We start from the raw sequence: 18,068 nt of genomic DNA, 5'->3' as shown, positions 1-18,068 counted from the left end.
TGAGAGCTAAAGACATATCAGAAATGTCAAAAAGTTCACTGGCTACTTCACGTGTCCATTTACTTTAAATCATAGGAAATTACCTGATATAAGACGTAAAGACATGTGAAATATCATTAAAATCCTGGGCTAAGAAACAAGGGTACATCGATGCTTAATTTCAAGGTGAAATCCAAAATAATTAAAAGTATAACAGTTAGGAACTATAGAATTCCTCATAGTCATGTTATCATTAACCTTGAGCATCTACCATTCGTATGCATGTATCTAGCAAACAGTTATACAATAACCAACAATACCATCTGAAAGTAATTTGTGCTTGAGCTACGATTGACATCCTGTTTACCAGTTCTAAAAAACACTGGGTTTTGTTAGTGGGGGTTTGCTACATGTTTTTTTTATCCAATCTGCTCTTTTTCTTGGGCCTCTGAGCTTCTCTCTCTCAAAAGTCCCTCAAGATGCGAGAGTAGAGACGTCTCCCTGTGCCTCCTCTGAAGTTAATAAGCAAAGCAAATAAAATAATGAACAAAGAGGCCTCTATCTGAACGATAAGAAGATAGTATTATTTCATAGTTATTGCAAATATTCTGTTCTTACATCTTCAGACAGCAGTCCTGGGTTTGGTTTGTGAAGCCTGTGAAGGAGGGAGGCAGCGTGAAAGTTGGACAGAGTCCAATGGGAGTCCCCTGAAGGGGCCTGTTGGTCTTGAAACCACGGACACAAATTGGCTTCCTGTCCTGAGGGGCACATACCCCACAGTCTGGCATTAAACAGCTCCCCCAGGCATGCCTGCAGAACCTGGGATGTAAAGTCAAACAGACCGACCACATTTGAATTAAAGTCAAGCCAAAGTAAACCCAATTAATAGTTCAAACTTCAGCTTTATTTTTTAGTGGACATAAAAAACGAGTTCTTGTCTGTACCTTGAAGAAAAGCCTCTGGAAGGCAGGACTGGAGTCGGAGCTCATGTCTTTAACTTTGACATGGGCCAGACAGTGGAGCAGCAGCAGAGAGAAGCCTCCAACTGACTGGAGCCGCTGGCGACGGACAAAGAGCATCTCCTCTGCTTCCTGTCAACAGAGCGGTCATTCACACGGTACTCTGAGCAAGACATGCAAAAACATATATACATGCTTAAGTCTGAAGTTGCTCCTTTGCTTTGGTCGTGTGGATCCCTCTGAAGTCTGAAGGAATGTGAAACAGCAGAGGTGACCCCAGAAACAGGCTTTATAGCCCTGACCTCATGCAGAAAAACATGAAGGTTGTGGGAGGAGAGGGGGGGGGCGAGCAGAGAAGGAATCTTTTGTGTCCAGAGAGCAGCAGGGCTGGAGAAGATGTTGAACAAAAGCTTTCACTGGTTGGATCTGTTCACTGAATAACCCCTTGTGTGTCCCCTGAGGCTCCCTCAGCATTAGTGAGGGCTCCAGGGTGTAAACAGCAAATGGACGTAGAAAGTTGAGGCCTTGCTGGAGCCGTGTCTCATGTACTGATTAAGTTTGTTCAGTGGTCAAATGGTCATTGTGATTTGTCACTCTCCTTTTAATACAATTTGCTCATTTTCAGTATTTTGGATTATTTTAGTATTTGTCTGCATTATCTCTCATGTCATCACCGTCACAGAACTTCTCATTTACAGTTATTCTTCTCATGACAGGTCAATAACAGCAGCAAATCAGCACATTCAAATACAACAACTACTTGCAGCTAAAAGTCCTGCTCTTAAAATGTTAATAGAGTAAAACTAACAGCAACATCTGCACATATAGTATTAAATGCAAAGGGAGTCATTAATGTGACATGCTGCAATACAATGCAGCAAGACAATACTTCTGAAAAGACTCCAAGCACCACCCACCTTTAAATGTAAAGTACATAGTCAACAAACCACTAATTGTCTATATATGTTTCGTATATTTTTGACTTTATCTTATTATTTTTCATAAAGTTGAAATTGTGTGACAACTTTGTGTGATTATGCATCAATCACACAAAGTTGAACACGCATCATCGTTCTACTTCTGCAATCTCCGTCTGTAACAGTCCATATTTTATTGCTTGATTGCTGACAAGCCACCAGCCTGGAACCGAAAGCAGAAGTTCTTCCTATCATTGTGAAGCAGAATTCACCAAGCGTTGGATTGTTCACCCACTAATAGGGAACGTGAGCTGGGTTTAGACCGTCGTGAGACAGGTTAGTTTTACCCTACTGATGATGTGTTGTTGCAATAGTAATTCTCACTGGTTCACTGCTTCTGCTTCTGCTTCTGCTTCTCTGATGACACTCTGAAACATTTGAGAGCACATCCACTCTCTCTCGTGCCGCTTACCTTGCTCTGTATGTTATAAGCTGATGGTGTAGTTTGTATACTGTATATTAACCACTTATTTGTAAAGTAGTATCTATAGCTGTCAGATACATTTAGTCAAGTAGAACTACATCCTTTCTCTCCAGCAGTGAAGTAGAAGTAGCATCAACTGAATATAATATAATGAAATATAACATCCAATGACAACAAATACACTAACGAGTCTTACTTATTCTGGATCTATACCACAAACTGCACAGAGAGGATCTGCAAACCTCTACGTTTCAGTAGAGAGCAGGGAATCCTAAAACCACACATTCACAGAGGCAGTGGGTATTTCACAGATGCTCTTGACGTTCTCTTCATGGACTTCAGTGGGAGTGGGATCTGACAGTCTGAGGTGAACAGCAGCGTTTTACAACTTTTACCGAGTTGTTTTTCTGTTAAACATCTGTGGACAGCCTGCTGACTCTCTGTGGCACTGAGAAAGGGCCTTTTTCCTGCATCATTTTAATGTTAAACTCATTTACACTGGCATTGGACTATGTACCAGTATGTTGTTGATTATACTTATGATAAATGAACTGTATTCATATCTGCTATTATTGTCCGATCGACCAATTTCGGCGTTTTACAGTACAAATCACATCCACCCATTCACATTCTTTTTCTTGTCGCACGCCATTCACATACTGCCGGCACAACCAGGCAATTTGCCCAGCTTCAGCTTCCTGCCCAGGGACACTTCAGCATACTGACTGAAGGAGCCGGGGATTAAGTGTCTGGTTGGTAGACGACCCGCTCTACCCCCTGAGCCACAGCCGCTCTTATGTTAACACACACTTGACCAATTGGAACAACATGTAGAGAATTGACGCTTTCTCAGACCGGAGCTGTAATTTTACCTGATAAAAGAAGGAATTTCTGAAGGCGTTGTTCAAGTAGTTGTTGTTTGGCAGACTGGCAGTTATCTGAAGTGAAATAGCTGGAGTCTGTTGGAAAAGAAAAACAACAACCTAAGTAATTCTTGTTGCCAACGTAAATTAAACGCAGAAAAAATATTGAAATGCAACTTTGTCTATTCACTAAAACAACAAAGAGTGTTTTAACAGTAAAAGACATCAGGAAGAAAATGCATCAAAGAATGTGGGTAAAAGTAAAAGTTTTTTTTTAGATGAGTTTGAAGAGATTATACAAGCCTAAGGGATACAGTGTATGTTCAAAGTGTTCCTGTCTAAATTAATTCGGCCTCAGAGGCTCCCAGGAAATTAAAATTTAAAAGATAGCCGGGGGCCAGGCCACTCAACGCTTCAAAATTAAACAATGAAAGCAATTTTGAAAGATAAATAGAAAAAAACAAGTTTATAAATCAGAGTGAAACTTTGTCACCAACCAGTTGTAGACTGTGTAATGTTTGCATCAGGAAGAGTCCATGTTGGTAGACCAGGAACTCTCGGGGGTTGAGGACTGACGGGTCCACAGGGATCAGCTCTCCCTCACATTCCCACTGAGCATCAAGGATATCGACGAAACTGTTGCCTCTGTCTGCGCAAAACACAGAGAACAACTATTTCCAATAAGCCATTAATACTGCAGTCCACTGTTATTGCTGCAAAAGCTTTTCACCTTTTAGCAAAAGTCCTCGTCTTGTACAAAAAAATAGGACGCCTGCATTATTCATGTAGAACCAAAGACCATTTAGTTGCTGTTTGACTGAGCTGCAGAAGGCTAGGTTGTCCACATCAAGCTAACTTAATCTTTGAGAATCACTCAAAAATCCATCCGAAACATTTTCAAGACATTTTACTTGAAGCCACAATGTGAAACTCATGGTAGCAATTGGGTAAAAGTCAGGGGCTCACCGCGAATAACTGCACAAAACTGCATCACAATCTATGAAGTAATTACAAGTAATACAAACTTTACTAAATCATGAAGCCAAGCAAACTAGCAGACGTTCCAACATGTGAGGTTCAGGAAACATCTCAAGGTTCTGGAAAGTGAGGGAATCTAAATAATACACAATCACTATGTTGGTATCTGCCCTTTTTCACGAAATTAGACCATCACACTATTCATCAGAAAGATGAAAGTAAACCTCTGCCTTGTGGCGTTGCTGCTGCAGAAAGAGGAATCAACCCCAGCACCCAGTTGCACAGGGTCAACCGCTAAGTGCACAGAAAACAGTAGCAGGACATTGATCAGGGGAATCTTCCATTACAGTTTGATTCTGTGAGAAAATATCTCTGAGGTGTGGGTGATGCTTGATAGTCTATGAACACCTTTTTTTTATTTTAAAGTTTCCAACCTCTACTCTACCTGATCTACCGCTGAGCTCTCCTCTCAGAAGCCCCGCCCCGCAGGCCCGGCCCCTCAGCTGCAGCTCTACGACTTTCAGCAGCTGGAACAGGGGAGAGAGCTCCAGCAGCCTGGTCCACTCCTCCTCTGAGGCATAAAAATGAATATGGATGGGTAAAGTGTACATGACTCACCACATGCAGCCCTCTGACTGCGCACGTATTTGACATCACAGCGTTACCTGGAACTGTGGGGACAGAGATGTGTGTGGGCTGAGCAGACTCTTTCACAGGATGGTTCTCTGTCAGGAAATAGGTTGAAATGACTCATTATCCACGAGGGAAAAGTTTGATATTTTGTGATCTAATCAGTGTGAACGGTCGGTTTGTTCCACAAGGGATTTTTTGAGAACTTGACGCATTCACCAATTTTCCTCGTAGTTTGAGTTTTCTTATGGGTTAAAACACAATTTACAAATGGACCAGATCTGTCGTAGGAGTCACATGAAATTCATCTTATTCAAATCAAGTTTTTCACTCATTGGATTGTATATTTAATTAGTTTGATGCAATTATATATAAATTACAAAATATTCAGTTTTACCAGGTAACTTACACATTTTTCTGAAGTTAGAAGCGTTTGCAGAATTGACGAGTCACGCTCATACAAACTCACCGTACAAACGAAAGTAAGACAAATATCAGATGAGAATTTGAAGATATTCTTGCATGAGGTCCAATGACTGTAAAACTCACAAATAGAGTTGGTATATCTCCTTCGTTTACTATGTTCATAAGCTGAAGGATGAAAACAACAACTTGCTGAGTTACAGAAACAGAGGATGCCTGATCTCCTCTGTTTCCAGTCTTCGGATTCATCAGATTCAGATTCCATATTCATACATAAATAACACATAAGAGGGGTGTCTATTTTCTCACTCAAAAAAACAGAACCTCCCTGGTGGCCTTATTTCAGAGGTATGCTTTGCTTTGCAGCCAGAAGCATGGATGATTGATTCCCTCAGTGTGGATGTGTAAATATCTGTGTCGCTCCCCAGACTTCTATTGCCAGACTTAAGCAGGTAAAAATGTACTATTCTCACTCAGGTACTGTACTGTAGACGAGCACAGCACAGTTCGACAGTGTGAAAGGGGGTCTCACATTCACAGCTTTGATTTCTGCTCACCCTGGGACTGGACGCCAGAACAGGCGGTGTGTGTTTGTGAGTTGTGTGTTGGTGCCGAGCCGGCCTGCAGACCATTGTCCTGGGGCTGAGCTACATTAACAGGCTCCCTCAGAGACTGGGTGGAGATTCCTTTAGAAACACGGATTGTTAGAGACACTGTAAACTACGTGAGCCAGACATCAAACCACGTATCTCCTTGAGCGGCCGTGAGAATTTGTCTAAACAAAGATGATTCTCGAAAGAGCCAAGACACATTATGTTGAGGTAGATTTGACGGAGACATGAACAATTAAAGATTTTAAAACATAACCCAGTGGTGAATGTAGCTCTGTACCTTTACATATACAATCAAAGTTTTGGAACATGCAACATTATTGCCAAAATTCTTATAGTCATGTTCTCCTTCTACTCTATCTCTACTCTCCAGAGACGATAAAGAAGCAGAACGTAGATAAACAACAACATCCTGGATCTAAGACACATCGGATTTTTTTTTACTCAAGGACACACAAACAGTTGAATTTGTACAAACACGGTGTCAGTTTCCCTCCTCTCTGCTCTAATCTTGGTGCATTTTAACCACCAGCTGACTTCACAGTATTTCTAGACATAGAAGGCTCTCTCCACACACATGTTATCACAAGGGTTGAGCGGCTTTAGAAGCACATACCTTTCACCACAGGCACAGAGGCAGTCCAGACTCTGGAGGCTATCTCCAGCCCGTATGCCCGTATTTTGAGTCAATTCCATTTACATTGTCCTGCTGCCATAAATACTTACTAAAGCACTAATGGCATGTTCCTATGGCACAGCTTTTTGGTTAAGCTTTTTTAATGAATTGAACTATCTACAGCGTTTGCAACTAACTTCTTAAGATTTTGAACTTTACAGCAGTACTTCATTTCTTTGTTAGAAATATAAAAGTATAGAATAAAACCAGCCTTATCCTTTAACCAAAAGATTGGATTGTTAAATCCCATGAGGAGATCAAAACATAACAACATATTGATCCTACGAACAGGTATTTTTCTCAAAGCCTAATTTACTGGCAAATATTGTGTTTAGCAAGCGGCTCCATTGTTTTCACTAAATATCAAAAAATATATTGAAAACACATAAATAATCCTCTGTGTTGCAGAGTGTGACATGGCCCTTCTTTTATATGCATGGCCGCATGTTTATTTTGAGTCAATCCCATTTACCCTGTCCTGCTGCCATAGATACTCATTAAACCACCAATGGCTTATTCCTATGGCACAGCTTTTGGGAAGAATTGTTATACATTGTTAAATAAATTGAACTGTATACTGTCAGTTTTGTTCACAATAAGAAAAAATATCGAAATAAACCAGCCTTTAACCATGATACCAGACTGTGTTGGGAAAAGTGCAGATAATCGTGTTAGATGCAGGAATCCAGAGGCGAGCTCAGAGTGAGGAAATGTGTTTGGCAGTAGAACGAGATCACAGATTGTAAATCAAAACTCATTCTCTCAGAAAGAACAACACAGAGAGAAGCATGCAATTTGTATCACTGCGAAATTTTTTCATTTGTGCTTTAGAACAATACTGTATATCTAAATGTTTGCCATCTATCATGTGCTACAGCATAATAGAAAAGATGATAGCCCTGTTACTGACTCTGTACCTGAGACGTGACGATTGCAGGTGTTGGGGGAAAGGCTGGCCGACTGTTTTTCTTCCAGCAGCTGGTTCAGTCTCTCCAGCAGAGGCAGAGCCTTCTGCTGAAGCAAACCCATGACCTTAGTCGGCCTCTTCCTGGTGCACTGGACCAGACCATAGTCCTTGTACCAGAAGTTACCACACAGCACCGCCTAGACAATCACCAAGAGAGAAGGAGATAATCAAAACAAACATTTTTACAGCCCTCTTAAATTTTGCTCTGACCGTTGAGCTTAGATCTAAACAAACTCGATGGGATGACGGTAAAGCCAAAACAAGCTCTGTCATGTCTTTATATATATATTTATAATTCAGTGTCATTTATTGAGCGGGTCTGCTCATGCCGTGACCTGAGCAGTGTCAGCACGCAGCTGACAGAGGTGTCTGACGAAGTGCAGAGCGACGAGAGCGGCCTCCATCTCCGTCTGTCTGGAGCAGCACTGCTCCCACAGCTCTCTCTGACTCAGCTCTCTGTCCTGCAGGACACATGAACACAGAGGACGCGAAACGTTTTTTACTCACATTGAGACAACAAAGTCACAATGTGCGTCTCAGAGCTCAAAACTTAGAGCTCGAAACTCGTGTCAAAGTTCAAGTACGAGACTTTCCAAAGACTATGGTATTGCATACTGTTACATACTATAGGGCTGTTTATGGGGGGGGGGGACATGCAAACTCCACGCAGGAAGATCTCGTCCGAACCTTGCTGTGATGTAACAGAACTAACCACTGTTCCACCGTGCCATCCTCATATCAGTCGCTATTGATTATTATTATGATTGATATCAAATTATTGCATTTTTCAAGTTTAAAGACAGATTTTTGCTCCTGAGTGGAGTTGTGGTATTAAACTTGTCTTTGTGGACAGAGAATGAAACAAGACAGATCTAAGGTAGATCATTAAATCCAATTATGTGTTCTACCTCCTCACTGTGCTTGCACCATGCATATACACTACCGTTCAAAAGTTTGGGGTCACTTAGAAATGTCCTTATTTTTCAAAGAAAAGCACTGTTTTTTTCAATGAAGATAACATTAAATTAATCAGAAATACACTGTTAATGTGGTAAATGACTATTCTAGGTGGAAACGTCTGGTTTTTAATGAAATATCTACATAGGTGTATAGAGGCCCATTTCCAGCAACTATCACTCCAGTGTTCTAAGGTACATTGTGTTTGCTAATCGCCTTAGAAGACTAATGGATGATTAGAAAACCCTTGAAAACCCTTGTGCAATTATGTTAGCACAGCTGAAAACTGTTTTGCTGGTGAGAGAAGCTATAAAACTGGCCTTCCTTTGAGCTAGTTGAGTATCTGGAGCATCACATTTGTGGGTTCGATTATACTCTCAAAATGGCCAGAAAAAGAGAACTTTCATGTGAAACTCGCCAGTCTATTCTTGTTCTTAGAAATGAAGGCTATTCCATGCGAGAAATTGCGAAGAAACTGAAAATTTCCTACAACGGTGTGTACTACTCCCTTCAGAGAACAGCACAAACGGGCTCTAACCAGAGTAGAAAGAGAAGTGGGAGGCCCCGGTGCACAACTCAGCAAGAAGACAAGTATATTAGAGTCTCTAGTTTGAGAAATAGACGCCTCACAGATCCTCAACTGGCAGCTTCTTTAAATGGTACCCGCAAAACGTCAGTGTCAACGTCTACAGTGAAGAGGCGACTCCGGGATGCTGGCCTTCTAGGCAGAGTGGCAAAGAAAAAGCCATATCTGAGACTGGCCAATAAAAAGAAAAGATTGATATGGGCAAAAGAACACAGACATTGGACAGAGGAAGATTGGAAAAAAGTGTTATGGACAGACGAATCAAAGTTTGAGGTGTTTGGATCACACAGAAGAACATTTGTGAGACGCAGAACAGGTGAAAAGATGCTGGAAGAGTGCCTGACGCCATCTGTCAAGCATGGTGGAGGTAATGTGATGGTCTGGGGCTGCTTTGGTGCTGGTAAAGTGGGAGATTTGTACAAGGTAAAAGGGATTTTAAATAAGGAAGGCCATCACTCCATTTTGCAACGCCATGCCATACCCTGTGGACAGCGCTTGATTGGAGCCAATTTCCTCCTACAACAGGACAATGACCCAAAGCACACCTCCAAATTATGCAAGCACTATTTAGGGAAGAAGCAGGCAGCTGGTATGCTGTCTGTAATGGAGTGGCCAGCGCAGTCACCAGATCTCAACCCCATTGAGCTGTTGTGGGAGCAGCTTGACCGTATGGTACGCAAGAAGTGCCCATCAAGCCAATCCAACTTGTGGGAGGTGCTTCAGGAAGCGTGGGGTGAAATTTCTACAGATTAGCTCAACAAATTAACAGCTAGAATGCCAAAGGTCTGCAATGCTGTAATTGCTGCAAATGGAGCATTCTTTGACGAAAGCAAAGTTTGAAGAACAAAATTAATATTTCAAATAAAAATCATTATTTCTAACCTTGTCAATGTCTTGACTATATTTTCTATTCATTTTGCAACTCATTTGATAAATAAAAGTGTGAGTTTTCATGGAAAACACGAAATTGTCTGGGTGACCCCAAACTTTTGAACGGTAGTGTACAATATATTGCTACATATTGATTTTATGTTTTACTGCTGTTGATGACAATTACACTGCAATATTGTTTTATCGCCCAGCCCTAGCAGAGCATAACACCTGATGTACATGTGTAAAACAAAGAATAAGCTACAGTCCCACATATAAACCACGAAGCCAATATTCTGACCACAGCATGCAGAGTTGTAGCCCAGTCTCCTCCCTGTGTCCACTTTTCCTGTTCTTGCTGCAGCTGCTCCACACACACATCCACCTTATCGAGCCCAGACACGAGCACCGACTGCCAGACGCTCTGCTGATCCAACTCCTCCTCATCACCTACACACAGAGAGGGAGAGACGCACAAAGACATGCTGCCAACCCAAATAAAATACCCAACACTGACATTATGTTAATTACTATGGAACTGAAGGATCAGACAGGAGATGCTGGCACGAGAGCGCCTCTCTTTTGGAGAGCGATGAATGGAACCACAGCGCAGGTCATGACTGCAATTTCCCTTCATGCTCTTCATCCTGCCAATTTGGCAGCCTCAGTTTATACCCTGCGTGAGGATGTGTAGTACATGTGGAGGCAGCATGAGAGCCAAGTGGGAGTGCTGAGCGGCTCTCCTCTGGGCCTCGGCCTGCGATGTCTCCTGCACCTCCGCAGCTGCTTCCCTCAGTTGTCTCCCTGACCACTGGAGCTGCTGCGGAGTACACATTTACACGTAGAACATGAAACGTGGAGGCACAGCTTTGCATACTGACACACAGACAGACACAGATAATCAATGGAATGAACACAGCTATTGGAAAACATACATGCACACACTCATAATTGGCGATACGGTAAATTATCACTTTGCAAACACCTACAAAAACATTTCATCGTCCAGCTTTCTTGTTGTGCGCCACAGGATATGAAAAGCTTTCCTGCAATTACTCTCCTTTCCCACTCGCCTCCAGCATTCACATACCCCATTGATCATCTCCACATGCTCAACACATGTTCTCAGAGGCTATGACTATCCTCTGAGTAGAGACCATGTGAGACATATTCAACCAAAACAGCAAACTCCACCTGCTGACCTGAGACGACTTAACCCCGACGAGATACTGGAGAAGAGCTGAGTCCAGATCAGACAGAATATCTTCCTCACGCTGCCTCTGATGCTGCCAGTACGTGTTTCGCACACACACCTCTCTCTGCAGAGCCTCCACCTGGAAGCAATGAGAGGAAGATTCATCGAATGCCAGCGATGAGCTTCCATCTCTTTTATCAATTTCACAAATCTCCCTCCAGCAGAAAATAACAGGAGAGTTGAATCACTTTTAGTCTCACTGGTCACATTAAAGATGACTTGAACCAGAGCATTTATGGAAGCGTTTCTCTGAAGTACTGCCCCACCTGCACACCATCAGTTTGATCTGCCACCGTTAACCAGTAGGAAGCTGTAACAGGCAGAATGTGCTTCCTGGACACATCCAGTCTGGCTCCAACCACTGGTGCCAACGTCCCTGTCACTGGGTCAACAGTCTGAGATCCATACCGAATCGCCACCAGGCCTATAAAGACCCAGATGAACTTCTTTTATTCCCTATTGTTCAAAAGACCTTTAAAGAGGATTTAAGTGCGTCAGCTGAACATTAACCTGTGCTATAGCCTGTTTTTGACAGTACCTTTTCCATCTGGGTCCTCCATGGTCCCTGCCAAGGGTACAGTAATCCCAGAGACCAAGTCAGTGTGACATCCCAGCACGGGCACACTGAGACCAGATCCCATGGGGTCAGGATACTCCATCCCCAGCAGGGCTGTCACACCCACATCAGAGCCTGACAGAAGCATCTCCCCTGGGTCCCACGGGAAGAGGAAAGAAGAAGCAGAAGCAAAGAAAAATGAATATGAAAAGGTGCTAAAATACTTTTTTCCACTATAAGTATTCCTGAACTTTTCTTGGTCCAAGTTTGAGAGGAGCTTGACTCATTTCTCTGAAGTTTTGAGGAAGGGTGGGACATGACCCGAGGAAAAAACAATAGCATCTTTGTGCATATCCAGGAAAAGGGTTTGGGTTTGACATTTTCACAGATTTTCCAGGGAAACATTCACGGATCTTGATGAATACAATCAAGCACATTTTGCCAGCTGTTTGCAATTTGTTGCAGCTTGACTGAATTTAATGGGACTGTTGAGCCTTGGTGGATGTATGCACTCTATTGACTGCAAGTGTAGGTACCTCCTCCAAGGGTGTTTTCATCTGTGTTTGATTTGGTTTGTTAGCAGGATTACACAAGAGCTTTTCAAAAAATCAAAAAATTTGACATGTTTAAGTAATTCATATGTATGAGTGTGTTCAATTTGGTGCAGATGCAAAGTGTTTTCTTAAGGGGACTTTTGAGCCTTGTCGGAGGACGGCTCTCTACCGAGTGACAGTCTAGTTGTTGTCTCATTTGACTGAGCTCCAACCAAATTGAATGCCAAAATTTGTACAGACAGAGCGGGGTACATGGAACAGGATTGTAACTGCATGTCACATCTATCATAATGTATTGTGAAACCACAGGAAGCTAAATGAAGACGCCGATTCTCTAGCAGAGCACACATGACCTACAACCACCACTGAAATTTAGACACAGTGGTGCTTCAAAGCGAACACAATGGAGAAACTATGATACGCCTGTCTTGATGATGATGCCGGCATTAATTGATTATTGACGAGTCAGGAGCTCAAACGACAATAAAAAGGAATTTAAGCACAAGCTCCCTGATGTCGAGGATATATAAACATTCACACAGACAGAATGTATTTGCAATGAGGCTCAAATTAAACAGGTAATTTGATGTTCAGTGTGTTAAAGCAGTAGGTTTTTAATGTCTGGATAGTTTTGGACTCCTATCTATGCAGGAAATACTGATGGTACAGGAGATCTGTTTTATCCCTTATAGTAATAAAAATATGGATATGGACTACATATTAGTTGATGCATGTCCTAAGATAATTGGCTTATGTGGGACAAACAGGTCACATGCTAGGTTTCCGTGGAGGGTGGTTGCCTGTGACAAATAAAGGTCATCCTTTCCAAACCCTTTCCAAACTCCCTTTTAAGCACAATAAAAGAGTCTCATGTTCCTGACACTTTTGTTTTTATAAGAATCGGTCACTTAAGGACAACGCTGTGTGATCCAGGAGGAGATAAAAAAGTTAGTCAAAGGTTGTGCATTTTCTTTCGTTATCTTATTTCCAAAAGTAGCAAAGGCCTTTGTTTTATGAATTTGTCTTCACGTGTCACAACAACAGAAGCTGTAAAGAAGAAACCGATAAGGAAATATAAAGTAATAGTCCTCTGCTGCATATTTCTGCTCAGCATCAGGCAGATTTATGGCCAAGTGAGGGTGAAATTCTTCATTTGGGATCATACTTTCTCAGACACTAAGTTTGAGTAAGATAGAAAAGTTCAGAGGGCAGGAAAAAGAGAGCAGCAGTGGGAGGAGAGGACCGACACAGAGAGGCAGAGAGTTCGTCATGTACGACCCACAAGCAACCCCACATGTCCATTCATCCTCTAACTGGTGTTTCCTCACCCAGACTCCCTCCATCCCTCTGGAGACCCTCGGCCCAGTCCAGCAGCATCTCCAGCCTGATGTGTAACTGGAGATGGCCGTGCAGGCTCCGTCCCCGGGCCTGCTGGAGCTCCTTGGCCGCGGTGAGGAGATGATCTTGTCGACCGCTCCCTCTCTCGCTGCCTGGATGAGGCTGCAGATCCTGCAAATTTCCCTCTGAACCCCACTCCTCAGAAAGTGGCTTCAGGAGATCCAGTACTTTGAACATTGCTGTGAGAACCTGATGGAGAAATCTTTGCTGGTTTAACTGGTTTCACAAGATCACTTTATTTAGATTTTTATGAGAGAATATTTGTATTTATTGTATATTTAACCAGGCGGTCTTATCTTGGATATTTACTTATTTTGCAATGCTGAGACTTAAGAGGCAGCATAAAAAATGTATACGTTTGTATACGTTTATGTTGTTGCTATTTAAATAGCAACAACATAAAATCCCATCCCATGTCCCAAGCTAGAGAAGAGAATAAACTATATCCAGTTAAACTGTATGAACGTTGTGATTTTCCCAAACCAAAATAACCGTAAAATCTGACTTGAATTCATAAACAATTTTGACAATTTCAAGTCCCCCTGTGCATCAGGAGAAATGGTATTTAAAGAATATATAAAGGCATTTTTTATCTCGCGGGAACTCAAATATCAAGAGAACATTTATATGCTATTGCCTATATATTCACAGATGAGGTGTATAATCAAGCACCTTGCAGTCTAGTAAACGTTGGTATCCTCCTGCATTAGGGACCAGCTGTCCCGCCCTCATGTTGGCTCCTCTCACTCTCACCATTCGCCCACTCAGAGGTTCTATGAAGGACTCAGCCAGCAGGACTCCCCCTACTGGCAGCACAGCTCCTGCACAGTCATACAGAACAAGGTTAGCGCATAATAAGTCATACAGGATATACTGGGGTCTCACCAGCTGCACTGACCTGTCACTGGATCCAAACTGACCCCGACTGTGAGCACAACGTTCCCCGTCCTGGGTTCCAGCATGGGATAACCGATCTGTATGGGCTGAGGCAGGCGGGTGATGGGGCAGACCTGCACCCCTCCAAGTGGGTAGACCAGTCCAGTCTCAGGGTGGATTGTCACAGCCAGTATGGGCACTGGGACCCCCGTGTCTGGGTCGGCCATGGGAGCTCCGAGCTGCAATCTCTGGCCCGGTCTGAGGCCCCTGAGGTGGGTGCTGGTCAGAGGCTGCTCTGAGTGGCAGGAGGTCGGGTAAGGGATGAAAGGAAGGAGAGGACTGTCCCACTTCCTGTTGTCACCTGGGATAAAGAATGACAAACGACCGTTTTATAAAAAGAGCTCCGCCAGTTTCCTGCTATGTCATCAATCTGAGTGATGTGTACTTCATGAGCTATATTACTCTTACGCTGTCATGTGTCATCACTCTGAGTGATCTTTAAATGCATGCTTTTAGTTATGCTGTATGACAAACTGCTGCCCTTATACTACAGCCCAGTTTGTGTCCATTCACTTTTACTAGCATGATTTTCAGTAACCCACAGAAAATAAGATTGAAATTAAAATATTCTTAGCACACGAAAACTTGGATGTAATCTTGAATGGTTGATTGTAGAAATTCTAAAAGAAATTGCCCGATTATGGTTTATGAAGTCCATGATGCATAAGAAATTGCCAGTGACATTAAGTCCTAAAAACTATTGTGAAAACTATTGAAGGTCTTTAAAACTCTATTTTAGCTGCACTAAAAATATTTTAAAGTTATGTGATATAAGGGCTGGAAAATAAATCTAATGTATCAACTTACTAAAATCTCTTTTAATTTCCTCTCAGCCATAAACAGTCATACTGACAACACCGACAACAACTGACATCCAAACCAAAGTTCAACCACACAGGAAACAAATGTGTGAGACAAATGAATAAAATAGGGGCCAGCAATGGAGCTTCCTGCATTAACATATGTATGGTTAATATGGTTCAATCAGTATGTTTCCCCACATCATTTAACATTTTTGCTTTATGCTGATTAACTGCCCAACATCCTCTGTTATCGGCCTCAGCTAAAAACCAATAGTACATGTGCTGTTAGAGCCCCTACACTTTGGAATGTCCTTCCTGAGCAGATCAAGTTGGATTTATATAAACATTATATTTGTTTGTCTGCTTATCTTCAGGTATCGGTGCAAATGCAATGGCAGTGATTACCACAGCTTTCTTAACTGTGTTAGGAAAGGTTTTGATTTCATAATCGAATGATTTTTCTTCTTCACTGAGCACTGCCTTCCTTCACAGCGCACAAACACTTCATGTCACCTGCACACGAGCCTGTCGTGAACACCAGCGTGGAGCTCGCAGGATCGTAGGCCACATTGCCGGCGATGGGCATCACTCGGCCGGTGTGCGGGTGGAGGAAGTAGTCAGGTGGCACTGCTGTGGCGTGGCAGCTGCTCAGCATCATATGTGTGTGAGCGTTTGGTCTGATGAGGCCTGTGACTGGATCACAGTGAAGAGCCCGGCAGACACGCAGGGACCCATCAGGCCCTGGAGCAAGGCAGCGGGAGAGGGTCACTGTTAGTGCTCATCACACTGTTAACTATCAGGATGGAGATTTGAAGCTGTTCTGATCGAGGTTTGAGAACAGTCACATGCTGGACGTGCAGTGTTTCATGCTGAGTTTCTTCTTGAACAGAGCTCTGAAGTGGAAAAGCATGAATCAAGCAGCAGATGATATTTGTGGGATAGCTTTAAATAAGTGCTCATTACAATTTATAAGATAATTGAAATGGGAAATATAAATGGTATTACCTTGAATGAGAGCATTTTTTTAAATAAGCAATATCAGTTGAGCTCCAGTTACAATTTTATATAATTTTCAGATATTTCTCTATCCTGTATTGTAATAACTGGCAGATAAACTTAGACTGAGAGACTAATTACAGGACTTGAACTTAATTTATTGACTTTTATTGAGGTGAAGTAAAACTAAGAAAGATTTGGTGTAACTGTATATCCCCAGATGAGAAGAATAATAATTTAAGATTTGTACAAAACCACTTATATACCTGAAATAAACTATAATAATATAATATAATAATATAAATTAAAAAAAATAGTATTCAGTTTTTTGGGAAGCCAAATGAAATAAAATTGAGGTATCCATGCGTAATTTCCATGTATTAAATGTAATTGTAACTTTGAACATATTTTCTTTCTTTTTTCTGCATCTCATGTCGGTTCTTGTTGCAGTTCATACTTTTAACAATAGATGGTATTGTTTCTCTAAGATTCAAGGTTTGGAACACATGGTTGATTTAACTCAGTGCTGATGGGCTCACCAAAGATCTGGTCCTTGTTCAGCACGGTTCCAGAGTCAGGACAAAGCAGCTTGGCCCCTGGACCCTCACCCAGTAACTCCCAGGCCCCCTGACGCTGACACTCTGCTGACACCAGCTCTCCCATCTCCTCCACCAGGGCTGTGAGTCTCTGCATCCAACTGAGGGTGAGAAACAACAGACTGAGCACGTGAGAGGGAGCATTCACTCTGTGACCATTTGAAAAGGATAAACCGTAGCTTTACTTCTGCTGGTGTAGTTCACAGGCCGGCTGGTTGCTGTTGTAAACCTTTGACAGTAATCTGGTGCACTGTCTGAGATGAGCTGTAAACACACTGTAGACTCTCTGCTGGGCCTGTTGCTCTTGTCTCAGAACCTGGGGGAAAAACAGCAAAACCTGATCTTACTCTCACACTCAATATAAAGATTAAAAGATAAAATGATTGAAAAACAATAAATTCATTTTGAAAATCTATTAATCCAAATGTTAAACGTTTCCCTGTGGACGTTTCTAAATTGTAAGGACTTGCTACTTTGTCTTCTATGAAAGTGAACTGGATACCTTTGTGTTTTCTTGGGTTTTAGTGACACCCTATTGTCTAAATGATGAATCAATTCATTCTGAATATAATCTCTTCAAACAGATCCTGCATGTGAATATGCAATTTATAATCAGATAATAACCGATTGGTTCTGACACTGTCCAGAACATAATTTACGGATTAATAATTTGTTATTTGCTGCCCGTTCTAAGACACAAGGTTTCTCTTTATATTTCACTGTCCTGATAACTGGATTTCATTTATTAGTTTTGAGATAAAGCTTATAGTTAGTCTGTTCAGGGGAGCCCTGAATCATCCTTTAGTTATGCTGCTATAGGCCAAGATGACTGGGGGAACTCCCATCACGTATTAAAGGGATAGTTCACCGAAAAAATTAAATTAAATCATCATCTACTCACCACTATGCCAATTGTATTGGATTTGGCTGCAACGCTGTTTACCCCTGAAACTCTAAAAAGTGTTTTGTGGACTCAAACACTTCACCCACCCCTTCATCTGCATGGTGGTGAGTAGATTATGAGTGAATTTTAAATTTTTCGGTGAACTATCCTTTTAAGCACTTCCCTCTACA

The 18,068-nt window shown here is 42.0% G+C and overlaps 1 protein-coding gene across 8 annotated transcripts in view; it reads right to left on the bottom strand.

The window, feature by feature from the left end:
* si:dkey-103g5.4 overlaps positions 1-18,068 on the bottom strand; it is a 33,006-nt gene that overhangs the window by 3,222 nt on the left and 11,716 nt on the right. For 5 of the 8 annotated variants that reach the window (XM_034605191.1, XM_034605185.1, XM_034605184.1 and 2 more), the window contains 22 exons: positions 17,180-17,310; positions 16,938-17,095; positions 15,916-16,143; positions 14,562-14,900; positions 14,336-14,484; positions 13,594-13,852; positions 11,694-11,864; positions 11,422-11,579; positions 11,103-11,234; positions 10,576-10,720; positions 10,202-10,350; positions 7,823-7,948; positions 7,425-7,624; positions 6,461-6,525; positions 5,791-5,919; positions 4,846-4,905; positions 4,635-4,751; positions 3,700-3,851; positions 3,212-3,298; positions 924-1,070; positions 598-798; positions 54-491 (listed from right to left, as the gene is read on the bottom strand). In XM_034605191.1, the coding sequence (XP_034461082.1) occupies positions 399-491; positions 598-798; positions 924-1,070; positions 3,212-3,298; positions 3,700-3,851; positions 4,635-4,751; positions 4,846-4,905; positions 5,791-5,919; positions 6,461-6,525; positions 7,425-7,624; positions 7,823-7,948; positions 10,202-10,350; positions 10,576-10,720; positions 11,103-11,234; positions 11,422-11,579; positions 11,694-11,864; positions 13,594-13,852; positions 14,336-14,484; positions 14,562-14,900; positions 15,916-16,143; positions 16,938-17,095; positions 17,180-17,310 (3,396 nt within the window). In that variant the 3' untranslated portion in view covers positions 54-398. Of the gene's footprint in view, positions 1-53; positions 492-597; positions 799-923; positions 1,071-3,211; positions 3,299-3,695; positions 3,852-4,634; positions 4,752-4,845; positions 4,906-5,790; positions 5,920-6,460; positions 6,526-7,424; positions 7,625-7,822; positions 7,949-10,201; positions 10,351-10,575; positions 10,721-11,102; positions 11,235-11,421; positions 11,580-11,693; positions 11,865-13,593; positions 13,853-14,335; positions 14,485-14,561; positions 14,901-15,915; positions 16,144-16,937; positions 17,096-17,179; positions 17,311-18,068 lie in introns of those variants that run through there. The other 3 variants (XM_034605186.1, XM_034605187.1, XM_034605190.1) reach the window with 3 other exon arrangements.

This window comes from Hippoglossus hippoglossus, chromosome 13 (assembly GCF_009819705.1).
Source record: "Hippoglossus hippoglossus isolate fHipHip1 chromosome 13, fHipHip1.pri, whole genome shotgun sequence".
NCBI classification, from domain to species: domain Eukaryota; kingdom Metazoa; phylum Chordata; class Actinopteri; order Pleuronectiformes; family Pleuronectidae; genus Hippoglossus; species Hippoglossus hippoglossus.
Note: the sequence above shows the minus strand (reverse complement) of the source record. Positions and strands in the feature narration are given on the sequence as shown.